Source organism: Grus americana, chromosome 2, assembly GCF_028858705.1.
Source record: "Grus americana isolate bGruAme1 chromosome 2, bGruAme1.mat, whole genome shotgun sequence".
Taxonomy (NCBI): domain Eukaryota; kingdom Metazoa; phylum Chordata; class Aves; order Gruiformes; family Gruidae; genus Grus; species Grus americana.
The window spans coordinates 83,983,196-84,009,262 of record NC_072853.1 but is presented as its reverse complement, the minus strand read 5'-3'; the positions used below and the strand labels follow the sequence as shown (position 1 = coordinate 84,009,262).

Genomic DNA, 26,067 nt, shown 5'->3' with positions numbered 1-26,067 from the left:
CAACAATCAGAATACAACTTCTTACTAAGTCTTTGAAAGTATTAAAAAACATTTATTAGGATAGTATATCCTCTGAGGTCAAGCTGGCAATTGTCCTATCTACAGGAAAATGTTCCTCACTAAAAGTGTTACAAGTGTACAATAAGTTCTGATCAAAATTAAGAAGATATTGTTCACATATATGGGCAACCTCTGCTGGTGTCAAAGCAGCTACTATGCACCATTGCCACTTTCTGGTCAATTATATATTGGAAGTTATTTTTTCTGACATATTTTGAGTAGCAAAGCCATAATATCATTTATACAAATACGAAATACCTTAAAATACACACGCTTCATTCTGATTTTCACTTTCCTGAGAGTTACAACAAATAAGTTGTGCAAATAACTGTTCTTGCTCCAGGAAATACATTGTTTTTTGTAGGTGTTTCCTGACTTAGACATTTAATTTTCAATGTTTGGGTTAATTTTTAATAGCTGAGCTTTAGGGAGTCAAAATTTTCTTTTGGTTACACTCCCACTGTTGGTTTACTTGCAGCTTGTCTCAGAAGATGCAGTTCTAAATTTCTCCATGAGTTTCATTAGCAGAAATACACTGCTTATAAAGTCTCTTTCTATAATTATTGCTGCTTGTATATTGGAGCATCGCTTTGTGCCTGTAGCAGATAGGGTTTCACTTGTATGCTGGGCTTTCTCCAGTAAGACAGGTAAAAGACTCTGGGCAGTCTAAAATTTAAACATTAAATAAGATGTAGGGTTGGAAGTAGAGGTAGACACATTTGAATTGAATTGCCTGTTCCTAAGAGGAAGCAAATGGCCCAAATAAGCATGCAGTCTGTGTTTCCTATTCCTGAGTTTAAAACATATTTACAAATATATATTTTACTCTTTAGCTGTGATTTTAGAAACATTATGGTATAAACAAAGTGTAATTATTGGCCAGATTCTCAGGAGCTGTAGCAGCAACCTTGATCATATGAGACAGTCTTCCCTCATGTGAGTTCCCTTCACCATTAACACCTGCAGAGCGAAAACTCATCAACTAGATTACTAGATTGACAACTTAGTCCTAATCGTGGTAAGAAGCTTTTTGCCTAAAAATAAAAGTTAAGATTCTTTACCAATGTAAATCAGCATAACTTCATTATCTTGATTTGAAGTATGTGGATTTATACCAGATCAAGATCAACAATGTGAGGTCCTGCTCACCTTCATCATGTATGTACTTTAAGATGATCTTAAGAAGAATGGACAAGAAAAACACTTGACAGTTCCAAACATGGCAAGCCATAATTGCTGCATTTTCTGCACAAGGAAGGCTCCTGTCCACTCTGATTAGGATTCTGTATGGCTGGCTGGCTCCTGATACCATGGATTTTTATAGGTTCTTGCCTGGTACATGAAATGCAACGCTCTCTTTTTATTTATATATCAGATATGGTATATGTAGGTACATGTAAATTGCTTTAGGTGTACTGTTTTGTATTACCTCAGGTCATTCTGGAGATTTAAAAAACTGAGCTATACATACAGAGAAATGCTTTCTATTGTAGATTAAATTTAGAGGAAAGACTTCCTCTACAGACATATACAAAAAACACTGGGCAAATAAATTTATGTGTTTCATTTGTTTAAGAAAAATGGTGAAAGAAATTAAGAGTGAAAACTGGTATATTGCTTTGAATGTCTGTTTTATTTTGTCATAATAATTAGAAATAGGGGATACTTTTATATAGCCCATGATGTAGTGTTCAAGAACAATTAGGTCAAGAGTAATAATTTAGCCTTGGGATAGATACTTAAACAAAGTGAAGAATTGGATTTTAAATAGACAGCCTACTTCCTTATGACCTTTTAAAAGCATTCTTACTCCTCCTAAATGTTAGCAGAAGAGTGAATCTTTTTTTTATTTATTTGTCATTCATATTCAAAAGCTACAGTATTAGTCAAATTTAAGGTCAACCATGTTAAGGAAGGCAGCCTAGCTTATTTTTATTGAAAGTTTATTTTCTTGCGATCGTTTCACAGCTTCATTTGAATAAGTTTGAATGAACCTTCACATCATTAGTTAAACCTACTTTTGGTAAACAATCATTGACTCTGTACTAAATTGTAAATCAAGGTAGCCCTATTATCTTTTGTCTGTGTTATCCTACTGTGGGTTTTTGATGGGAAATGGAGAAATTAGAAATAACTTTAGAAAATTCTATGTCCATTAAAAAGGACAGACAGACAGTATTGAAGTCCACGTTGTTAATTCATTCCAGGTCCTCCTGAGGCAAGTATTTGCACTAGATAGAACCCTAGAGATGGGAAAAAGCTCGCTGGCACTGCCATTGGTCTGTTTTCTTGCCCTGTGTAGGTCTCAGATTCGTTATCCAGACAAGTAAACTCATTGAAAAATATATTTTTAGGAAACTCTTATTTAAAAAAAAGGTAGGTGGAATTTTGCAAGCATTTTTATTTCATTTGTTACAATTTCCAAAATATCTATTTGTGAAAAAAGTCTATATTTCAACTCTTCATCTTTGGTCATGCTGTTTTTAAATACTGTCTTTCAGTAGTATCCTAAAATATTTTGGCATGTCATTCCAGTCAGTAAAAAATTCCTTGTGGGAATTTTCTAGAAGATTTAAACAAGTAATGTTAGTTCTGTTCCAGTTTGAAATATTACAATATGTTATACTGCCAATGCATAACTGAATTGTATATAGGGTTGAAACACTTGAAAGATCCCAGTTAATGAAATTGGTGTGTTTTAAACTGAGCTTGAAAAGGTGCATTTGTACTTTTGTTATGCAACTATATAAATACTGCATTCATCAGAAGGGGTCATATAGATTGGTGTAGTTTATTAAGCTGGTTGCTGATTGATCAAGGAAATCCAGCTGTAAGTTCATAGGTTTCCTCATTTTCTCAGAGAAATAATTGAAACGTGAAGGTACAAAACAAAGACTATTCTTGCATTTTTCAGTGATTGTAGATGAGAATGGTAGGTAGGAAGAGGAAAAAGCATAGAAGAAGTTTGTAATATATGGTGTATAAAATTGTGATACTTGTGACTTGGTTCATAAAGTTGTATAACTTTCCTCACTGTGGGTGGGATCTGTGACAAAGTCCTGGCTTTTCCAGGGCTGATGACAGAAATGTATGTGGAGTTATTCCTAAGTAAGTCTTGCTCCAGTAAGAGCTTTTAAGATTCAGTGTTTGTATTTTCAAATTTGTTCTTTGTCTAAATTCAGAATAATTTCTAATGCAGACAAGCTTCAGTTTCAAATCAAGAGGTGTTCAATGCTAATACGTACAGCAGAGGCTGACGACCTTGCAGAATAATGTCTTCAGTCAAATCAAAAAGAGAAACAACTTTATAAAATTGTATCCTGTCATGAAGTGGTCATATTTTATGTTTTGTGTGACCTTATTGTGATGCTTTTTAATTTATCGTGGTATGAGGGTGCCTCTTTTCAACAAGCTACACCACAAATTCAGTAGTCATTTTCTTGATAGCAGCGTGCCTGTAACAATGGAACAACACAGACTTCTGTTTTCAGCCAACTGTAAGATTTATTGTACCTCTAGGTAGAGATTTATCTTTTCTCTGACTAGATCAATATCTAATTCTCAGGTCAATAAATCCTGATTGAATCTCAACAGAAGTCAGTAGCTACCTATTATGTCACCTAATAGACAAAGATTTTGTGAGTGTTGGGTCTAAGAAAGAAAATAACATTTGTGAATGCACATATCAGAAGTTTTATTATAGGATTTCTTTAAATTTTATCTATATAACATCATCATCTTTTTTTGTTTGCATCAGAAAGTTATGAAAACTGTGGTACACTTAATGCTAGCACAGACACATTTTCCACATTCAAAAATATCTATTTGTGATCTACGGTGGTTCCTTAGTCAGTGTTCTGTTTCTCCAGAATGCAGTTCTTAGACATTTTTTCTCCTATGTGGTGTTTGAACTAATATTTTTCATTGTGTGAATAGATTGGGATTTTTTACAAGTCCTAAGGTTTCAATGAATTTATAAATTTTTGTTGGTTAAAATGTTTTGGGGTTTTTTTGTTTTGTTTTGTTTTTCAGAAAATATTACAATAATATTTTCTTTCTAGGACTTTTCTTTGAAGGACCTGTAAGGAAACCAATTAATCAAATTTTTAAGGTAGTTGTTGTAACATATATACGTATACATATATTTACACTATGATATACTAAATCTAGCACTAAAGTACTTTCCAAAATGAAGAATTTTTGCTGGTGGTATTTTGCTGATTGTTAAATTTGATGGTTTTGCTTTGAACAGACATTAGCTTGCATGGCCACTACCGTAACATGTCAAGCAGAAATGGTTTCATTGTAATTCAAGTACCTAGGATACACGGAAGCAGTGTTTCACATTTCCATATTGACACCAGTCTCGTATTTCATTTGCACTTTACAAATAAGCATACTTAAATGCTGAGTAAGGTTGCGCTCTAAATGACTTATAACAATTATAAATTATGCTACACTGCTATAAGGTCCTTAACATGTTACGCACGGGTCAATGAAGCATTACGGTTAAGTGGAATGCTCATGGGTATGTAATGAGTAAGTAGCACAGGGAGAAAACACAACCACCATGTAAATGTTTGGTCTGTTGGCTAAGCAAGCTTTCTTACTAACAGATAATCTGAATTATATGTCCTGACCTTGTCTGTCAGTTGTAATTAAATTAGTCAGCACATGAAATATTGTCCAAATGTGAAATCTTTTCAAGATTGTATGTTACATTCAGTTTTTTAATTAGCCGGTCACCATTTTGACTCTATTTGAAAGTTTTTTTGTCATGCCAATATTCATTGTCTCTCTTCTTGTCCTTCTTATGAAGGTGATTAATTTGAAAAGAAAGCACAATATTATTCAACATAACAGTCAACTATCTTAATTATCTCCAAGTATTTTGATACTTTATCATGTATTCATTAAAGACAAAAAGGTTAAGTTGCATAAAAGTCTAATTTAATAATAGTAGATGAGAAATATTAAGTCAAGTCTGTGGCTCCATCTTTTATTTTTCTTTCCATTATGAAGGAAGTAATTAGGAGCTTTGGATTATGAGTGAAATATTAGCAGCTTTAACCTTCAGCTGTCTATTATTTTGTCATTTTCATTCACGCTATAGATTAAACACATTTATATGTAGGCCGAAAGGTTAGTAGCTTTACAAGAACCAGTGTTTGATATTGTCAGTCAGTACTATTTCTGTTTTGAGAGAGAGATATTTCCAAGCCTGTGAATATAAGTGGTTAATTTTTCAGATAGTTTTAAGCTCTTTCTTGTCAAATGGGATTTCCTTTGAGAAGATTCCTGTACTTAATTCCCGTCTGCTATGTTCAGAGGTTACTGAATGCATCCCCTTTTTACTTAATTGTTTTGTTCGTCTCATGCCATAAGGTTGTTCCTTCTCACCAAGGATTAAATACACCTATAAGAAGTTTATATCTGAAGAAATCACACCTAATGAGTAATTTCCTCCTTTCCAGCATTCTTTGCCCTTGCCTTATCTTTACACTCACATCGTTTTCTTGGTTCCTCTGCTTGCCTACCTGACAAGTAATCTGTAATAGAGAAGTCCTCAATATCTAAGCAGCATTAAGTTATCTGTTAGTCATGTATATCTGTATCTCAGTATGTTTCATAGCAATCTTGAACATAATACTTGAAGCATTTCATTATACGACCACCAGCCACTTGTTACCAGCTTGGAAGAAACAATTATCTCTCCCCCCCCGCCCCCCGGAGGGTACAGATTCTTGTTTGTTTTTTAAATACATTTTTAACTGAATTGTCAAAAAAGAAAAATAAATTTTCAACACAGCAGTAGCGTCATGCTTCTGTAGGCTTGCCTCATGCTGCTTTACCTGAGGCACGTGCCTACTGCATTAACAGGAACACATAACACATCAGAGTTTGACCAATGTATTGTTCAAGTTGGAGAGTCTGACCATTTAGCCCTGTTTGCTCATAACCATAGGTTTCTTCAGAACTATAGAAATGCCGCTAATTCAGGTTCAGTTCCAAGGAAATCATGAGTCAGTGCAAAACCACTGAAGTGTCTTCTGTTATAAATTGCATTATTTCATCATGCACACTTATGCAGAGAACTAGTATATATTGGCATGTTGCTACTAGACACAAGAATATTTTTATTCAAGTCAAAGTCTGTCCTTAACGGTTTCTTCTACTCCTCCATTCCTCATCTCCAAGAGTTTTGTGTGGAAAAAAATGAAATATTCAATAATAGAGAAGGAGTTTTAGGAGAGGTCAAAATCACTCAGATAGGGGATTTGCTTGAAAGAATGTTTAGCTCTATTTTGTGGTCTGAAAATTCAGAGGAACTTATGTGCAATTTATACTTCAAAAGAAACAACTTCCACATTTTCAGGACATAACATATTGATAAACGATTTCTGAAAATGGAGGAATTAGCCCCTTTGTGAACTCTTTTCAGAGTCTGCACATCAAAAAAAATGACAGAACTTTCCTATTTTTCACACTGAAACATTGACTCTTCTAGAAACAGGATTAGATTAATGGGGAACTATAATTATTGTCCAGTCCCAGGACTAGGAAGGGTGATAGATTCTCCCTGAATATGGAAGTAGATAAGGAAATTTGCAGAATGTAAATGTCAGTTTTCTGAAAGGCCAGGCAAACTGAAATCTGTAACATGAGGCCAGCAAATTTAGGCAAAAAGAAAAAAGAAAAATAGAGGAACTGAGAAAGGATTTAGCCAGTAAAAAAAGAGAAATAGCAATAATGCCTTTCCATGTGTTTTTCTGGAAAGTAGGTCATGGTAAAGAAACCCGATTTCTTTGTTTTATGAAATGGCAAGTTATACGGAAAAAGATAACTGCCATGTCACATGCCATTCTAGTTAAATGGATAGCAGCAAGTAGTAGTAAGAAAGCACATATTAAATGGCTATGACCTGGCTACCTGGGAGGTAACAAAAAGTTTTCATCAAGGCAGAATCATCATGAAAGGAAGAGAATCCACCAGGGCTCTACAGGGATTGGTGTAAGACCAACTCTATTCAGCTTTTTTCTGTGTGGATTAAAAGTAAACATAAGACTACTGCTGATAAAATTTTTGGATGACACAAAAATGGCAGAATGATGAATGAAGATGAGAACAGTGCATTCTGTCAAAATAACCCAGATTGTTCGATAAGTCGTGCCACTCAATGCAATAAATGCAAAGTCCTGCAATTAGAATTGAGGAGGGTGGGACTGTATCCAGGAAAACCATAACTATGTAAACTAAGAGTAAAGCAGCTCAAAATAAGTTTCCAAAGTGAAAAAAAAAAAAAGCCCAATACAACCCTTAAATAGATTCGTTATCTGTTGTAAAAAGATTAGGAGAGTTAAATTTACATTAGAGGTTGGCACTGGGGGCGGAGCATTTTTGAAATATCAATATTAATTTCATTTGTCTTTTTTTACAAAATTTTGGAAAGCTGAAAAGAGCAAATAACTACGAGTGGGAGAAAAGACTTTAGAGTGAAAAGTTTTTTACTATTTAGTTTATCAGAAAGTTTAGCTCCATGAGAATATAGCAGTACCTTTCAAAGGAGAAATACTGGGAACTAATGGTCTGAAAGAGGGCAACAAGAGTCAATGGTTTGAAATTGAAAGTGCACACTACCAAATAAAGGGCAGACCTTTGACTCTATGATTAATGGCTGAAATATTCAGTCAAGGAAATATGTGATATTTTCTACCTCTTGATCACTTCAGTTCAAAATTACATGCTTTCAGGAGGATGTGCTTTAGCCAAAATCAAACTGCTAGGTTCAGTACAGCGTTAGTTCAGTTAATGGCCTGAGTTCTGTGGGAGGTCTGGTGGTCCCATCTCGCTTTTAACACTTAATACGTTAGGTAAGAATTCACCATTAAGCTTGAATATCTTAGTGTTTTGAAAGAATGTATTTTGACTGTGAATGCATCAGGTCGCATAAATTACACTAAAAATCTAAGCTGTACTTAGATTTCTTTCCAAGGTGAGGATTGTTGCTTTAAAAGAGTCTAAATTTTGAAGATTTGAATGATTACAAACATTTTACCTAATTAGGTGTTAAGCCATGTAATGTATTTGATAAAAAAGTAATAGATAGTAATTTGGGGGAAAAATATTGCTTTTTTAAATAGAAAAGAGCCAGGATTCTGGCTTCCAGCGACTCTGCTGCCCACCTCTTGGGCTGCCAAGTGGTGGCTGCCCCCCACTGACTTCTCTTAGAGAATCTGAAAATATTTTTGGAAGTTGAAGACCACTTGTTTTCTTATAGCCCAATTTATGCCTGTTTTGTATAGATGGTTTTGTAAGCTAGTTTCCTTTGACTAGAAAATATTTGAGGAATTGATGCTGTATGTCTTACTGGACCCAATTTGATCTAATGACTATTTTGCTTTGTAGTTACTATGACAGCAGCACCTCATTACGTTCCATTTCTGCTGTTTTCATCCTGTCTGTACTACAATCTACCAACTATTTCACTTACTCTCTGCTCTTCTCTGCTACTTTTAAACACAGAAAAAAGTATTTATACATAGTACTTAAAGTTGCTGCCATACAGCCTGCCAGATACCCCTGGAGTTGTGCATGTAAACTCAGATTTATGGTCCAACCTGCACAGAGGTCCTCAGACAGTAGAACCGTGTCTGTACAGCTCAACAGAACAAATGAAGACACCTGCACCTTTACAGCCGTACAGAGCCACACCAGGCATAGGTTTGTTAAAAGAGTTTGAGTTGCGATTAGATGAGATCTGCACCAAAAAAGTCAGTTTTGTTTAAATGCTAAATTATCTGAAAAGTTTGATGCAGATGTCTAGGCCAAAGTGAAAAGTTGATGTTCACAGGAATGACAACAATCACAGTGGAATAAACCAACAATCCACTACCACTAAATCCAGAAAATATCTGTTCCATAGCATAATGATTTGCAAATATCAGTAATCTGAAGACAATGGGACAAGTACAACACTTCAGTGGAAAAATATGGCTGATAAGAATGTCATGCTGATTAAACGAGCCCACATGAAACTGAGGGAAATGTACTTTAAAAAATTGTGAACGATACTAACTGAAACAGAGCTGGCAAACCTGGCATCCACATACATATGCTTGAACTGTTGGCAAAAGATAAAATGACGGCTTCCTGCTCAAATAGGGTGACCACTTGCGATGGTATTTCTATAACAGATACTGCTTTGTTTTGCAGCAATTGCATATGGAAGATTAGAATTTCTTGTCTGCTTTCTGGGAGGCAGCATGGCAGCAAATTATTAATTTAATTCATTTGAATATGCTTAGCATTATGAAAACAGTGGAAGATGCGATGATTACATTTGGCATCCATGCAATTGCCATATAAATCGGTGTATTTTCCACTCCCTCAGTGAAGCTTTTATCAGATACCTTAATTCAGGAGGCTTCAGCACAAGCCTTTTTCATTTTGTAAATTCAGGCTGTTACTCATCAAGATTTTTGAGAAGGCCTTATTTACTAATAATAAATAGAATAGATTTTTACCTTGTGAGTATCCATTGTAATATAACCAGTCTGGTTAATCCCTCCCTTCTTTTAATACCAAATTGTCCTGGTTTTGGTTGGGATAGAGTTTGGGATAGATTTCTTCCTATCAGCTGGTACAGTGCTGTGGTTTGGATTTAGGATGAGAATAATGTTGATAACACTGATATTTTTAGTTTTTGCCAAGCAGTCAGGGACTTTTCAGCTTCTCACACTGCCTTGCCAATGAGAAGGGGGGGCATCTAAGAAGCTGGGAGGGGACACAGCCAGGATAGGTGGCCCAAACTGACTAAAGGGATATTCTATACCATATGACATCATGCTCAGTATATAACTGGGGGGTTGGCTAGGAGGCGGCGTGGCTCAGGAAATACCTGAGCAATGGCTTCGAGTGGTGAGCAATTGTGCTCTGTATCACTTTATTATTATTACTATTATTATTATTAATTATTATTATTATCTTCCTTTTATGCCCTATTAGACTGTCTTTATCTCAACCCGCAAGTTTTATTGTTTTTTCCTCTTTGATTCTCTCCCTCATCCCACCAAGGAGGAGGGAGTGAGCGAACGGCTATGTGGTTGTTTTAGCTGCCTGCCACATTAAACCACGACACAAATGAGAATTATTCTGACTTACTTATTTAAAAACTCTTACTATATTCTTTTTAAAATATACTTATTTTTCAGCAATTTCTATTTTATTACAACAGCTGTCTTTCAATGTTGGATTCATGTATTTTATTTCAATGATAATTTTCCTTAAGAAAGGGCATAGTATCTTTCAGTACTATAATCATGACCATAGAAGAAAATTGACCACTAATTCTCATTTATATAGTGCTTTGACTCTTAGCCATGAAGCGTCTTGTAAAGGAGCAAAATGTGTAATGTTAGTTATATACAGCAGATCTGACTCAAAGGCATAGATTAAAACCACTTATATTATAGAAGCATTCAGTATGTGGAGTATGACCATAATCTCAGTATTGCACATTTTGTTTACAGTTATAGTTTGAACTAAATCACAAATCCAAGTAAAGTCTATTGGGAGTTCTGAATTTGAAGTTTAGTTTGAAGTTTTAAGAAAAAAGAAATGCATCTACTGACTTGCACTTGCTCACTATTTGTATTAAAACACAAAACCCACAAAACCTGTACTTCTTTCTCTTAAAAGGGTTGTGTCTAATTCTTTCAAGGTAGAATAATACTAGATTTTGAAATGTATTTTAATATATATACAATATATTCAGAATATTAAGTTACAATAAAATAAGCTAACTACATACCGTAAAGCAAAACAGTGATAAAAATAGAGCTTTTATTCACAAAGCAAAAATAATATTAATGAAATTGCCATCTGAAAGTGTTCACTTCCCTCAGTAATTAGTAAAATAACATGTTTAATTATTAAATAAATATTTAAAATTATATTTGAACCAGTTAGTGGTTGTGATTATAACAAGGCAGATGTATAAGAAACTAGAACATAGGGGATCTAGTATGACCTATTGGACCTTCATAAAATCTCTAGTGACCAGGCCTGTTATCCAACAACAGGATGGAAATTTTCCAAAGAAAAAAAAATAGCTTGCCCATGAAAAACTAGTTTGTCATTAAAGTGGAGTTGTTCTGTTTGTTTTGTTGGGGTTTGTTGTTGTTTTGTTTTGGGGTTTTTTTCCCCCCACTAGATAGAAAACCGTTGAGCTCAAAATGCTAAAATGAACCACGGTTTATTCTGGGAAGGTTCCATTCACACATCGTGCAGGAGTAGGCTGTAAGATAAAGCTGACTAAAATTCTGCAGTGGTTACCGAATCTAAAATAAGTTCTTATTTTGTATAAGAAATAAGATAAATTATTTCAAGTGTAGCAGACTGTCAGGTAAGTACATAGTTAAATATTTTGGTAAATGCATAGTTAGGCACTTGGCTGTGGCAGATCTTTTCTTAATAATTGTCTGCACTTGAATTAAAAAAAATCTTGATTTTTACAGTGTCAGTTACAGTTGAGCCTTCTGTTGTAGCTCTTCTTACATGCAAGTAAGATGGTTCTTCACAGAATGCTAAAAAAGACAACATAACACATTGTCAGATGTTGCAGAGCATGGAAGTATCTTAAAGAAAACTTGGGGGAAAAAAAAAAGAAATTGACTGCAGTTCAGTATCAGGAATGAATTTAGAGAACCTGAGTGGAGAAGGAAGTAAAAATTGCCAAAAATAAACTTATTTTCAGGGCTTTCTCAAATCCAGAGACGTTGGGTAAAAGGAAAGAAAAGGAGCTATCCACAGGAGTAGACATACCAGTCTTTCATCTCAATGTTTTTCTCAGTTTTGTCTGATGTTTTGAGGATAAATGCAGGACCGTCATGACGAAATTTCCTGATTGCGAAGAGTTCTGAGGAATGGTCAGTATAGAAGAAGCAGCTTTTATCTTTGAGGGCAAGAGCAAGAAGAACATCATGAAATTTAATAGGATTAGATAGTAAAGGCCATGTTGCAGGACTAATTATTATAAGACTATCTGCATGATGCTCTTAGTCATGTTGTTTAGTTAGTCCTGTGAGGAGCAGGAAGTTGGACTCCATGATCCTTATGAGTCCCTTCCAACTCTATATATTCTGTGATTCTACAGTACCTTTTATCTCATTAATTTGCAAGTGTCTTTGGAGGAGAATGTCCTGGGTATATTAGTCACTCATAGATGAATCACCAGTGTGATGCAATCTGTAGGAAAAAAAAAAAAAAAGAAAAAAAGAAGTTGTAATTAGAAAAGGTGGTTATAGAATCTCATCTGGAATGTAGGTAGGTTTCTGGTCATATGTCGTCAAGGAGGATAAATTCAAATTGAAGAATGTGGTTTCCAAGACTGTAGAAATTGTCAGAGAAAAAAAAAAAATTGGTGTGATTTAGAGGTGAATAAATTTAGACAAGAAGTTAGAAGAAAAAGTGTATTCTGGGAGACCCTTTCATGTGGAAAAGAACATCACACATTTTAAGATGGAAATAGGTATGACTAAACTCAGAAGGCCAGAGGTCCAGAGCTGTGTGTCTTTCTCAACTCCATTCCAATAGATCTAAACCTCCACATGTTGTACGTGATTTTTGACATAGCAGTCATATTTCTGTAAAAATTCTTCGCTTAATACGAGAAACAGGGTGGGGGGTCTCCATAATGGTATCTACATCTTGCATTTTTTTTCTTGCTTTCCTTTCTTAGTAAAGATGAATAAATATTGGAAACATAATTGAAAAGTACTCCATTAACAGGGTCGCAGTGCTGCCTAACAAATATGAGGCAAAATTAAGTCTATGTTTAAATTTAAAAAGCCTTTGACAGTTTTCTTTTTCAGTTTCTTTCCTCACCATTTTAGACAGGAGATGTCTTCCTTAATATGAACTTCTTGCCTTCTTGTGGGACGTATAGGAGCCCCTGCCAAGTATGCTGAAGATACTCAGGGGCAATTCCTACTTTAAAAGGAACTGCTGGAGCATTTCATATTATCTCATTGGAAAAGACAACCAAGAAACTTCTTACACCTTTTGGGCTTATTAGAGAAATTTGAAATTATGTATGATTTTAGTGCTATACCCAGAACAGTTGGTGGAGCTGCTCGTGACAAGAATAGAGCATTGGGGTCCTCACAGTAGTTACGTACCTCATACTGATGATATAATTTTAGTATATATGTATGTATGTATGGTATGTATGTTTACGCAACCAAGAAAAGAGAGAGAACTAAATCTGTCCTCCAACATATCCCAAGCTTAACACCAATTTTCTTATTCTAAGCTTTGGATACAAGTTTTTGGAATTAAAAACTTGCCAATTTTCATTTACTCAGTTTTCAGAAAAGAGGAATCTGATGCAAGTGGGAGAGATCAAATGATTAGTCATCCACATATCCTTATTAACTCTCTACAAGCATTGATTCAGTACCATACCCCTTGAAGCAAAAAAGGAAGAGGAAAGAAATTGTAACTCAGAGGAATTTCTGTTTGTTTCAATTAGTTTAAAAATGTGACTAGTGTATTTATGAGGATTGTGCAGAAAACAGATGTTCCACTATGTAAAATTTGATGTCTTTCAAATTGAAATGGAAGGGTTGTTTTTTTTTTTAAAAATCCCGTAGTCCCTCCATGCATATACATAAACATTAAATGTTCCAATAAATTTGATTTCAATGTGAAAAAAAGGATCAATTTATTTGAAAAATTTCAAAGCAGAACATTTTTAATTTTAATACTTTTCTATCTACCTAGTTTTCAGTAAAATGAATTTTCAGAACAACAGTCCCAGATTTTGTGAACTATATTCATTTTGATGAAACTGCATATTTAACTTATAACAGTTCCTTTTATCCAAATCTCTCCATGCCTTTCTGTTATAGCATGTATAAATTGTGGTTAATTTCATATATCATGGTGAAATTTGTGAAAAAAGGTCTGTTTCTAACTGTATAATTTAAAGGAAAAAGCACTGATGAACCAAAACAGACTGGTATACTATTTTTAGCCAGCTTGTCCAGAATTTACACTTCTGATGAAAAGGAACTTACAGTGCAAAACTGTGTTAAAATAATTCTGAATCTTCATGGGTACTTTAAAAAATTATTCATTGTGGTAGTTCTACTTATTTATGTGTGATTTGTTTTCAGAATAGAATGCAAACAATGGTATAAACTACATGAAAATTTCCATTTCGTATGTAATAATGGCTAACTGGTTTTACTGAAGAAATGCAGAGAAAGTATTTTTAAAGTACAAGAAAAGCAGTGGTCTGGAAAAACATTTTTTGCATCATCTGGGACTGTGGGAATCAAAAACCTTGAGAATCATGCTGTACAGCAGGTTGTCTAGAAGAGCAAGGCTCTTCTTAAGTTCCTTTGTGTTAATGGATACTATATGTTTAAAATTTACCCAGAAGCAACATCTGATCATGCTATGGTACATTTTCTTTACTGTTACAACAGCCATTCAGTTTAAGAGTCCAAAACCAAGTTATGCTAAAAATTTAAGGTTTTGAAAATTTAGTGTTGATAAATTTAACATTTCACACATTTCTTTCTTTATTTCTACGTAACTCACTCCAGTCTGTCATTATCTTTTATGTGCTGGTGAGCTCAGACCTGGACCCAGCACTCCAGGTGTGGGCTCACCAGTGGTGAGCAGAGGAGAAAGATGCCCTCCCTTGACCTGCTGGCAGCGCTTTTCGTAGTGCAGCCTGGGATGCTGTTGGCCCTCTTTGCTGCAAGGGCACGTTGCTGCTGCATGTCCAACTTGAGGACACCCTAGAACTTTTTTTCTGAAAAGCTGCTTCCCAGCTAATCTGTCCACAGCATGTAACGGTTCCCTGGCACAGGACTCGACATTTCCCTTTATTGAACTCCATGAGGTTTCTGTCAGTCCGTGATCAAAGCAATTAGCAGGGCCTAATTTACAGGCATCATCGTAAGTGAAAAATGTCCCATAACTGTAACTGAGCCCACAGAGTTGACTGTTCTTCCTTTGGTGTAATCTTTGCTTGCACATGTGTAATTGACTAAATGTTTAAAAAATCTCTGATGGTGATGGATAAAAATAAATAGAATTTTAGGATCACTCGATTTTGGTTTTCTCTCTGTACTGTAGTAGAAACAATAGTAACTTATTTTTCACTTTACAGACAAGTATTACGTAAGTCACAATTATGAACATAAATGTATATGATTGACCTGTATCAAATAAAAAAGTATAGTTTTTTGAGATTTGTCAAATAAGAAAGTTTAGCTTTTGGGTAGTTTTAAGAGGTATGTCATATTTTAATTCAGAAACTAACTTTTCTTAAAAAGGAATTTGTGTCTTCTTCAGTGGGGTAAGAGTTCCCATTCATTCATATTTCTATTAAGTAGCTACTTAAACAATTATTATATATGAGAAAACACTGGAGTTTTGGCAATGTACCTTTTGGCTAGGAATATTATAGTAGTTGGATTAATTATTTATTAATATAATAGTTGTTTTAATATATATGATAATAATTTCTTCATATCCTCAAGTTGATTGTCTAGCAGCATCTGGCATTGTTTTTATATATATATATATATATGTATATAAGACACAAACAACTAAAGCCACCTTATTTTGATTGTAGAAAAGCTTTGCATTTCCAGAAAATCTTCCATGCTCTACCTTTCCTGAAAAGAAAGGTTATGCCCAGCCTTTCCTCTTGCTCAGACAAGCTAATCCTGATCTTTATTTTTTTTCTTTGTTTTCTTTCCATCACAGGAGTCATCAGGACTGCCTTGCACAACATGGACAGGGAAGCCAGAGAGCATTATTCCGTTGTCATTCAAGCCAAAGATATGGCTGGGCAGGTCGGAGGGCTGTCAGGGTCAACAACTGTAAATATCACACTCACTGATGTCAACGACAATCCACCCAGGTTTCCTCAGAGTATGTACAATTTCAGCATATAACTGATTTGAAAATCGTGTTGATTTTCAGTACAGTAAGACGCTATTGGTGAAATCCAATTAGTATTCAAATTCATGGGGAGAAGGCAGCTTGGGAAGTGTTTGGATTCACCAATATTTTTCAGTTTTCCAGTGTTTTCAGATGAAGGACAGAGATGGCATAGCTAAAATATTGAAACCAGTGAAGATTTCTTTCAGTTAAACACTGATTATGAGTGAGATGGGTGACAAAGGAATACTCTTGTCATACGTGGGTTATTCTCCAGTTCTTTTTGAATGAGTATTTCAATAACTGTGATTGTGATCCCACAAGTGAGTTATGTGGTAGACAACAACAAAAGGTAACAAATCAGAAGATTTAATCCAGCATGCCTTTGGCTGCTTCCGTACACCTCTATCAATTTTTTGCTTCTGTTTCTTTCTCTGTACTTTTAAGATCACTTTTTACATTGCAGATGGTCAACACCTAAGCTGTTTCTCGCTGTTGTTGAGCTATGGTGGAGTCTGCCTTCATCCCAGTTAAATGAATTGTCAATGTTGATGTCAAACTGAATGTTCTCACATGCATATATGAAAAGTGTATGCTAGAATACTCTTTGAATATCTTAATATGACCACTAATAGGAAGTTCATTTCTGTCCAACTCACTGGGTGCACATTGATCTGACATAGCAGCTGGAGTGTTGTAGGAATTCTTAATTCAGTTGACAATTTATTTAAAAGTCTTCTGGAATGTAATTGCATATCTAAACCTGCTTTCCTTTGCAGATTGGCTCAAGGCCAATAAGAATATTGTAATCTGGACTCAGACATTGCGTGAGCCCTTGTAGAACATAATAGACTGGTAGCTATAGGTACATCCACCGGGAAATGCATAAACCTGTTTGAATGAGAGGATTTATAAACAATAATAGAGATCACGAAGCTCCAGGGAAAAACAAAGCTCCCTGGCAATACACATTATGTAAAATCTGGTCAAGCAGTAAGAAGGCTCATTAAAAGTGGTGTAGAAATGAATATTTTTTCTGTGCCTCACAAACACATAAAAACATAAAGCCTTTGCAACACAGCCTTAAATAAAGTATATTTGGTTTTATGTTCCACAGAATTGTCATTGCATCCATCACTATTTAATACTTCCTAACTATCGGAAAGGCAAAAGGTAAGGCATATCTTTGAACAAATATAACATCTAACATAGTTAAAGTAGAAAAAATGTCCTCAGTTTCCTGAAAACTGAGAGACAAATGGATGCCTACATATCAAGTTTCAAGAATTGGCCTCTTTTTTTTGAATGGACGATTTTGGATATTAAATTGACTGGCAGGCAGAACTGTATGTTGGCACATATATTTCTTTATCCGTATTAACATTTTTTTCAGAAATGGAAGAAATATGTTCAGGTTATATTTTATACATTTTAAGAGATTCTAATAAATGCAAAAAATAACATTGCAAACTACAAAACATAATTTCACATTTAATGAAAATTCATTATTTAACAAAGCAAAATAAAAAATATATTTTAACATCATTTTTAACAGAAAATATTAATCCTAGAACAAGTCTTGTAGAATACAAAACATTTGCTTTACCTTTCCTTACACAGGATTTGTATACCACAGTTATGACTGTAACATTGCTTTTCACTCCTTTTCAACAAGTATAATTTAAACCCTTTGCAAAAGAACAGTAGTTATATGTTAGTAATACAGAACAAAAGTATAGACGATCTAAAATCAGGCCATCTTAGCTTCGTGAACTATTACAATAATACAGGAGTATTGCACTAAGAGGAATAACTTCATTGTTTATTTTTCTTCCCTGTTCTTTGTATGCCATGATTTTCAGTTAAATTTCTCTTCAATTTCCTTATTAGACGGAATGCTAAATGAGACTTACTGAGGCTTGTCACATTCAGAATTGAATTCAAGGGAAATGCTAACCAAAACTGCACATATCAGGTGTATAACCCTTGGGACAGGCTGAGCCTCAGCTAAACCACAGACTTTCTTTTGGTTAGTTTCCTTTTCTCCGTTACCATACTCGTGAGTTTTCAATCTGACTCTAACTGTACGAGTACTTTACTTGAGAACATGCTGGGAAGCACATCTGATTGATGCTGTTATTATTTGTTTTATTTAGAAATATGTTTTATTGTCTGTATTTAAAAGATCGTACCTTTCTGGCTTTGGTAGATCAGTGTTCATTAGAGATGCATATGGAGTAAGGTATGTAGGATTTATCCCTTTTAAAGATACACTTTAAAAATTTATTTAAAACTTAGAAATAGAGGTTGTAAATATATCTGCTTAAATTGATTTACTGTGTTTTTTTCTGCACTCGCTCTAAATGTAGCCAACTTTCTTTCAAAGAAATCATTAACAGAAGAGCTACAGTTTTCCAAAATATCAAAAAAGTCTAGGAGGAAGAATATGAAACATTACTGCATAATTTTATCAGTCTGATGGCTGCAGTTCTGAAATACATGGTAATAATAATCTCTGGTATAGGAAACATAGCTGAAAAAATCTGCTTGCAAAACATAGTAGTATATCTCAGAAGTTGGCAAGGGGCTGTGAATTCAGCAGGAGAATAACCTGAAACCTCAAATAGATTTTGCTTATCAATTACTTCAGTGCATCTTGTACAATACTGATTTCTTTTTCTTCATCACCACAAATTTCCTTTTTTTAGAGATTCCAGTTATAAATGAACTATCTATTTAATAAAAGCTGACAGACAATGCTGTGCATGGGAAGATTTTTGCTTTTCAATAATCAGCATCTCTCAGTTCTTGTTAGTTTTACAACTGATGGATCCACTTGGTTGATGGCTGAGGGCCTTAATTTCATAGTCATAAATTTATTTCAGTAATCTGATAGAAAATGTTCCATCTACTGATGACACTGTTATCAGTCTTGAGTTACATCAGAATTTTCTGTATAGTTTTCTTTCATTAATTCTCTCTGGTCTTGTTTAGGATGAATAGATTCTGCATGTTTTGCTTTGTTTAGGATGAATAGATTCTGATTGCATCAAGATCATCGCACTAGGCAGATGCTTCCACTGACATGTTTTGTACATCAAGTGCTAACAATTACACTCTGGACAGCATGTAGAAGATCTGTAGTTATTATGTGTAGAGTCTAATTGTACAAGGAAATTATTTCCCTGATATTCCATTTGTAGATTTTGTTATTTGATACATCTAGCTCAGTTCTTTAGGATAAAACAGAATTTAAATACAACTCATGGCTTAAAATACGTTTTATAAAGTTTGATTGTTGAAGATTGGTTGTTTCATGGCAGTATATAGACATAATGTGAAATTATCTATATGCATAATTAGTTTGGCCTCACTTTTTACAATGAAAAGTACACAGCCATGTTTAAATAGGAATGTTGTATGAAGATACTCCAGTTAATTCTGAAAAAGTAAGCTCACATCCCAGAAGTAGACATTAACTCTGTTCTGTGTTAGTAAGGTGTCTACTATCCAGCCTTATTAATATAACTGATTAGCTAATTAAGTGCAAAGATATCCGCTGGGTTGGGGGTTTTTTTGAAATTTATACTCCGATATGGTCTTTTCCATATCCCCTGTTCCACATAGTACCTCCAGTTCCTATAATCCCCATAGGTAACCGTCAGCATCCTCCCGCTCCCCAGTGCCATGCACTATAGACTGTCCCGCCCTCCTGCGGTGACTAGTCCAGAGCTATCTGCCTGCTGATTCACCGCTTGGCTGCTGCCAAATGCAATGAGTAAAGCAGAATTTTCTCTGATTTTCTTTTAGCAGGTCTTTCTCTTCTATTCAACCAATTGTTAAGAGGTTTGTAGAATTGTAATGTCTTTGAGGCCTCTGCCCTTTTGTTAGATTTGCCTGAAATTGGACAGGGGTTAAAAGTTACTGGAGACTACTGAATTAAAATGATTACGGAAGTTGTGTGTCCTCAGGAAACTCAGATTTAAAACAAAACAAGAAAAGGACTTGATAACTGGTTTGGCTTAAGATGGCTGATACCTGATCAACTGCACCTTTTTAAATTAGATTTTGTTCATACTTAGTAATCTAGTTTCCTGTTCATTCTGTTGTTTATGTGATGATGATGACTCCAGCAATGATCCAATGTCCAGGGAGTAGTAGGAAGCATTTCATTCCAGAAATTTTCTGCATTTAAATGTTGTTTATTTAATAAGATTTTTTTCATTATAACTGGAGGAATACCTTTTTCATTTTTCACACTATAACACTTACTACCTTTGTGACTATTCCCAATAGCTACTAGCTATAATATACTAAAGGTAAAATGTATTGCAATTGAATAGTCCCAAGTATCAGTTATTGCTGAAGAGGTGCTTAGTTTTTTTAGTAAATCATGCTAGAGGGACATGTAGAAACTTGATTTAAAGCCAGATTTGCACAGAACCCTAATATTTTGTTCTTCAGAAGTTATATTCCTGCATATAACTTTATTCCCTTTCTTCAAAAGTGAACTTACCATCCTGGAAACTTTATTTTGTTCTCATTTGTCTTATTCCTGAGTTCCTCATTTAAGTTTTTGGTACTACCATATTCACTGTTTGTTTCTGCAGGTAGTTCACAATTTAGGATATACTTTTCTAGAATTATAGTTTACATATTGCCAACTTTTTTATCATATATGTGTTCTAGGACGTCTAAAGAAATATAGATTATAATAATATTATTTGATTATTTTTTTCTATCTGTAAAATTTAGGGAGGATCATTCTTCCTTCGTAGTGGTAAGACAAAGTCAGCTTCAGAAGCAGCTCTTTGTACAAATAGTAGGCGGGATGAGCCTGATGTGCATGATCAATCTACTGAAAGGCAATTATTAATATCTCATTAAAAGATAATATGAGTAACATATATGTACATGCCAGGGGAAATGCCAGGAAATTAGATATTTCTAGGTGATAAGGAAATACAGCAGCCTATATTAATATATTTTATGTCCCAAACAGGTATTACTTAAAACTTAAATATAGCTTCTTTTTAGTACTGTTGTGAAATTGAGTCAACGTAAGGAGATTTAAAGGATGAATTCTCATGAGAAAATTTAAGGGCTGTTCAAAAAGAATTCTTTTGCTGCACTCTTAAAACACCTCTGGTTTATACTGACAGTTTTCTGCAAAACTGAATTCTTGCCCAGCCAACTAATGTCAGCTAACTTGAGACATAGATTAATCCAGAACATTTTAGTATATTATTAGGAAATCTTAAATAACAGGGGAACTTTGATATAAAAAAGACATGGAAATACTTATAACCTAGAAATTCTATCTGTTAGTGCTGATCAGATGTAAACTATATTTCAGTATAGACTTTTAAAATTACAATGATATCTACATAAATCAAGTTTTAGTTATTTGTGTAAGGAAAGAAAGGGAGCAAGATTTTCTTTTGTCAGGAATTCTGTTAGGACTATGTTTAAGGTTGCTGTAAAAATCTGGCAAAGCATTTCATGGGGTGTGTACATTTTAGAAGCTATATTCTTTGTAATAGTCACATGGCATAATTCTGATGGCTAATGAGTATTTTGCTTCTCTCATATTCTTAAAGGCAGAGAATTTTTTCAATTAATTGTGTTTCTGAAGTGTGTGCTCAGGTTCCAAAGTGAATGACCAGTGAGTGACATTTCCTTTGTGAGTACAGTTGGTGTTCAGTATACTGATTTTCTGCCTTTACAGAGAATCATCACAAGTAACTCTCCACGCCTCCTGACCTTAATTGTTCTTTGTTGAGAAATGGCTAAAGTGTCACATCAGAAACTGAACGTAGGGCAGGTAAATGCGAGCTCTCAAGCTTCCATTTCTGTCAATTTTCAGAACATGAGTTTCCTTCTGACTGTGACAGCCAGGAGTGCATGTAAAGGGGAAAAATGCTATTATATGCTTGTATTACCCACTGAAGGTGTGTGACTTGGATGTGTCAGGCCAAGAGACAACAGCTGTTAGTCTTAAACATAACAGAAATATGGTGCTTTTTTGATTCTCCAGAAGAAGTATTTAGAATCACCTGCCTAGCAAGGCTGCACAAGGACAACAGGATGTTTAAAAAGCAGCTAGCATCAGTAATGTCCTGAGGAGACAGAGTGGTAAAAGGGACAAGCCTCAGTGATCTGAGTGATTTTCTAAAATTTCTCTTACATTGCATCTTTCTAACATGCTAGAATCAACCATTCATCTAGGATATGCTTAAAGAGATGGATATGTGAGATGAAGAATACGTTACTAAAGAGATGATGATGTTCATTAAGTACCAAAGAGAGTTAAGAGATAAGAAATAAAGTATATGTATCTTTGAGTGCACGCTTCCATAGACTGGAAAATATTATGTGAAGCAATTTGTTTAATTGTCGTCTTATTCTGTTTGTGAGAAGATTGATACGTTCTCATATTTGCACAATATTGGAAATTAAAGCTACCAAATTGTTTAATTTATCACTGAAATCTGACATAAGTAGTTTAAGAGCATTTGATCGCATAGAAAGTCTTGTGATATTCTTTTTCCTGAGCAGATAAGTGTGATTCCCATAATTAGATTTTTACTGTAAAAATTAAAGGAAGTAAATGTAATACTTTTCAAGACTATTTAAGTATCTAATTAAAAAACTCTACTTTAACAAGAATTCACAACAATAAAATTTGATCACAGAATTATTTACAGAATTCAAATATAAAGGGAAGCTGGGAGGGGCAAAAATATATTTATGTTGAAGTCTGACTAAATATTTGTAGAAAATATGTTCTTTATACTAAGCTCTAATGCCAGCTATGTGCATCAGCTTTACTCCTAACAGTAGGATGGAGTCTAGCAGTATTTTTTATTTCACTTAATTGGGTATTGTCTATGAGGATTTCTATGTACAAGGTAGATTACTCATTACGTATATCATATATATCAAAATATTTTTTACATACTCTAGATAGAATTTTTTTTTCTATAAGGGTTCTGAATGAGGCAGTAACGGTTTTGGTAAAGAGGGGAGTGGGTTGTTTGTTTTGTTTGTTTACCAAGTGGAGAATTGGGAGCAGACCACTCTCCATTTTAAGGGTTGTTCTTCATTTTCATGTGCTTTATGAAGCTAAACCCCAATGGGAGCACAATCCTAGTTGTGCTAATGCCAGGGACAAACAAACAAACAAACAAACAACAAAACCAAACGCGGTCTAAATGGAGAGTATCCCTTTTACAGGTGTTGCTTATTGCTCTCTGCTGACCCAAGCTGCCTGATGTAGCTGTGGTCTCCCTTTAAATGGCATAGAATATGCTCAACGCAGCACAGCTCTAGAGACTGCTACAGATCACGCCCAACCATTAAGTTGTTCATTAGTGAAGATTATGGAGTGTATATATTGCTTTTCCCACACCATTTGCATAGAAAATGTGTATTTGGGTATTCAGTACCTACAGGAAAGTACTGAATCTGAAAATCCAGGAAACCCAGTTTTCTTTCTGTTTCTGCTTTTATCCATGAGTGGCATAAACTTCACACTTTTTACAGGAAGTCAGAATACTTTTGATCTCTGAGAATTAGTCACAAAGTTCTCAGGTACTTTTAGTTGCTGTCCGTAAATGTGAAGTTGCATGGAACATAAACTCATCACTGATTATAGTCTTAATCACAAACATAACTCCTGTTTTGCACTGAGATGCAAAAAGCAGGGGCATGGGGACACATAAATCTTCTTCCAGCCAAAGGAGTCTATTGCAACCAAGAAGAATGTTTTTTTCCTAAATTGACCCAAGAGTGTTATGTGTTCCAAAGGTTCAAGACAAGTAAAATATCTGAGTTTTGAAGATTGTTTTAGGATCATATTTGCAATTAAGAAATAACTTCACTTACACTTCAAATATTTTTAGAAAGTGTAAAAGCAGGTTTTTTGGCAGAGAAGAAGAATAAGCCAAGCATACATCTTAAAAATTTCTTCCTTATTTTAGCTGTGTGAAAGGGATGTTGTCATCAAAAAAGAATATTCAGAACAAAGACAGTAGATATAAAATTGACTGAGCTTCTAGAATCATAAAAGTTACTGTATTCATGATGATGGATTAAAATTAATTTTATTATATTAAAAATAAGCATAGTAAAGAACATGTAACAAATGTCCAAGATATACTGTGAAAAATGGACTGCAGTGTCAAAAGAGAAATCCAGAATAATTTATTACATGTAATGAAAACAACCAGCTCTGAGAATGAAGAATAACTTTGTAGTAGAAAGCCACCAAGCAAGATTGAGCACAGTCCACCGTTGGAGCTGCACTTTGGTTTTATCAAAGATGGCTGGCAGTAAAACATGAGACATAACTTCACGAATACCAGCAACATAAATTCATGTGGGACCTTCAGAAGGTCATCTGACCTAAAGCCCAGCTTAAAGCAGGTTCAGTTATATCAAGTTACTAAAGACCTTGTCTAGTCAAGTTTTGAAAGGTCCTTTTCAGGTCCTTTTCTGCATAGCTGCTTTACATGTGGTTGGCCCCGAGCGTGTACTGGAGAATGGCATTATGACAGAGCACTGGGACAGATTGCCCAGAGACGTTGTGGAGTCTCCTTCTCTGGAGATATTCAAAACCCACCTTGATGTGATCCTGTGCAACCTGTTCTAGGTGAACCTGCTTTAGCAGAGGGGTTGGACTAGATGATCTTCTGAGGTCCCTTCCAACCCCTACCATTCTGTGACTCTGTGATTATTCTTCCCCTGGTGCTGTCATTGAATGCCATGAGGTTCCTGTCAGCCCATCTCTCCAGCCTGTCCAGGTCCCTTTGAACAGCAACCCTGCTCTCTAGCATACTGACCACTTTTTCCCAAGTTGGTATTGTCCACTTACTTGCTGCAAGTACATGCAACCCATCATTCAGGTCATTAATTAAGACATGAAATAGTTTTGGTCACAGTTTTGATTCCTGAACAACTGTTAATTGGCTGCCAGTTGAATTTTGTGCTCATAATCGTCAGACGTTAAGCCTGGCTCACTGTCTATTTATTCTCCGTAGCTTATCAGTTTGGCTTATGACTATTTAGCTGGTTGTAGGTTCAAGCAAACTCTTCACATAGCACTTCAATATACGTTTAGGATATGGTGGTATTTTATGTTAAGGCAATCAGTTGCTGTGTTTATCAATTTGCTAGTAGATAGACAAAGCCGTCAGTGTACAAGCTGTGATGTATGAATGAATGCATCTGTTGGTTCATCACCAAGCAGTTTTATCTTCATGTTACTAAAACTATACTTTGGATAAACAAATAACAAACAGGCCAAATATTTACTTATTTGTCTATTAGTTCAATATTATGCCTCTCCTCCCGTCCTTTGTTAAGTAACGTGATTGCTACTGTTCAGAGGACGTTATAACCTATAAAAGTAAGTAAAAATTATCAACAAAATAGATTAATGAATAAAGTGAATAACATGCTTATTAAGTTGCATTAAATATTGTCATACTGGGGCCTACAGGAAAGATGGAGAGGGACTGTTCACAAGGGCAAGTAGTGACAGGACAAGGGGTAATGGGTTGAAACTGAAAGAGGGCAGATTTAGATTAGATAGTAAGAAGAAATTCTTCACTGTGAGGGTGATGAGGCACTGGAACAGGTTGCCCAGAGAAGCTGTGGATGCCCCATCCCTGGAAGTGTTCAAGGCCAGGTTGGATGGGGCTTTGGGCAACCTGGTCTAGTGGAGGGTGTCCCTGCCCATGGCAGGGGGGTTTGGAACTAGATGATCTTTAAGGTCCCTTCCAACCCAAACCGTTGCTTCTATGATTCTATGATACTTCTTTTTTTTGAGAGATTCAGACAGAGAAGTTACTTCTCTGAGAGTAAACCACAGCATTATAGGTTGCCTGTAGGATAATTGAAATGAGAAGTAAATTGTTCTACAGATCAATAAATTGTTTCTGTACTATAGTGACAGATAAGCCGTATAGTTTATTGAAAGAAAGATGAAGGTCACCTGTATGTATTTGAACAATGTTTTAATTAACATAGATTAAAGTCCTG

General features: G+C 34.9%; 1 protein-coding gene across 5 annotated transcripts in view; it reads left to right on the top strand.

Annotated features, from left to right (window-relative positions):
- CDH18 (cadherin 18) overlaps positions 1-26,067 on the top strand; it is a 581,148-nt gene that overhangs the window by 494,200 nt on the left and 60,881 nt on the right. For 4 of the 5 annotated variants that reach the window (XM_054817515.1, XM_054817514.1, XM_054817516.1 and 1 more), the window contains one exon: positions 15,847-16,014. The exons of the other annotated variant lie outside the window; for it this stretch is intronic. In XM_054817515.1, coding sequence (XP_054673490.1) covers positions 15,847-16,014 — 168 coding nt within the window. The remainder of the gene's footprint in view (positions 1-15,846; positions 16,015-26,067) is intronic. 5 annotated transcript variants of the gene reach the window in all.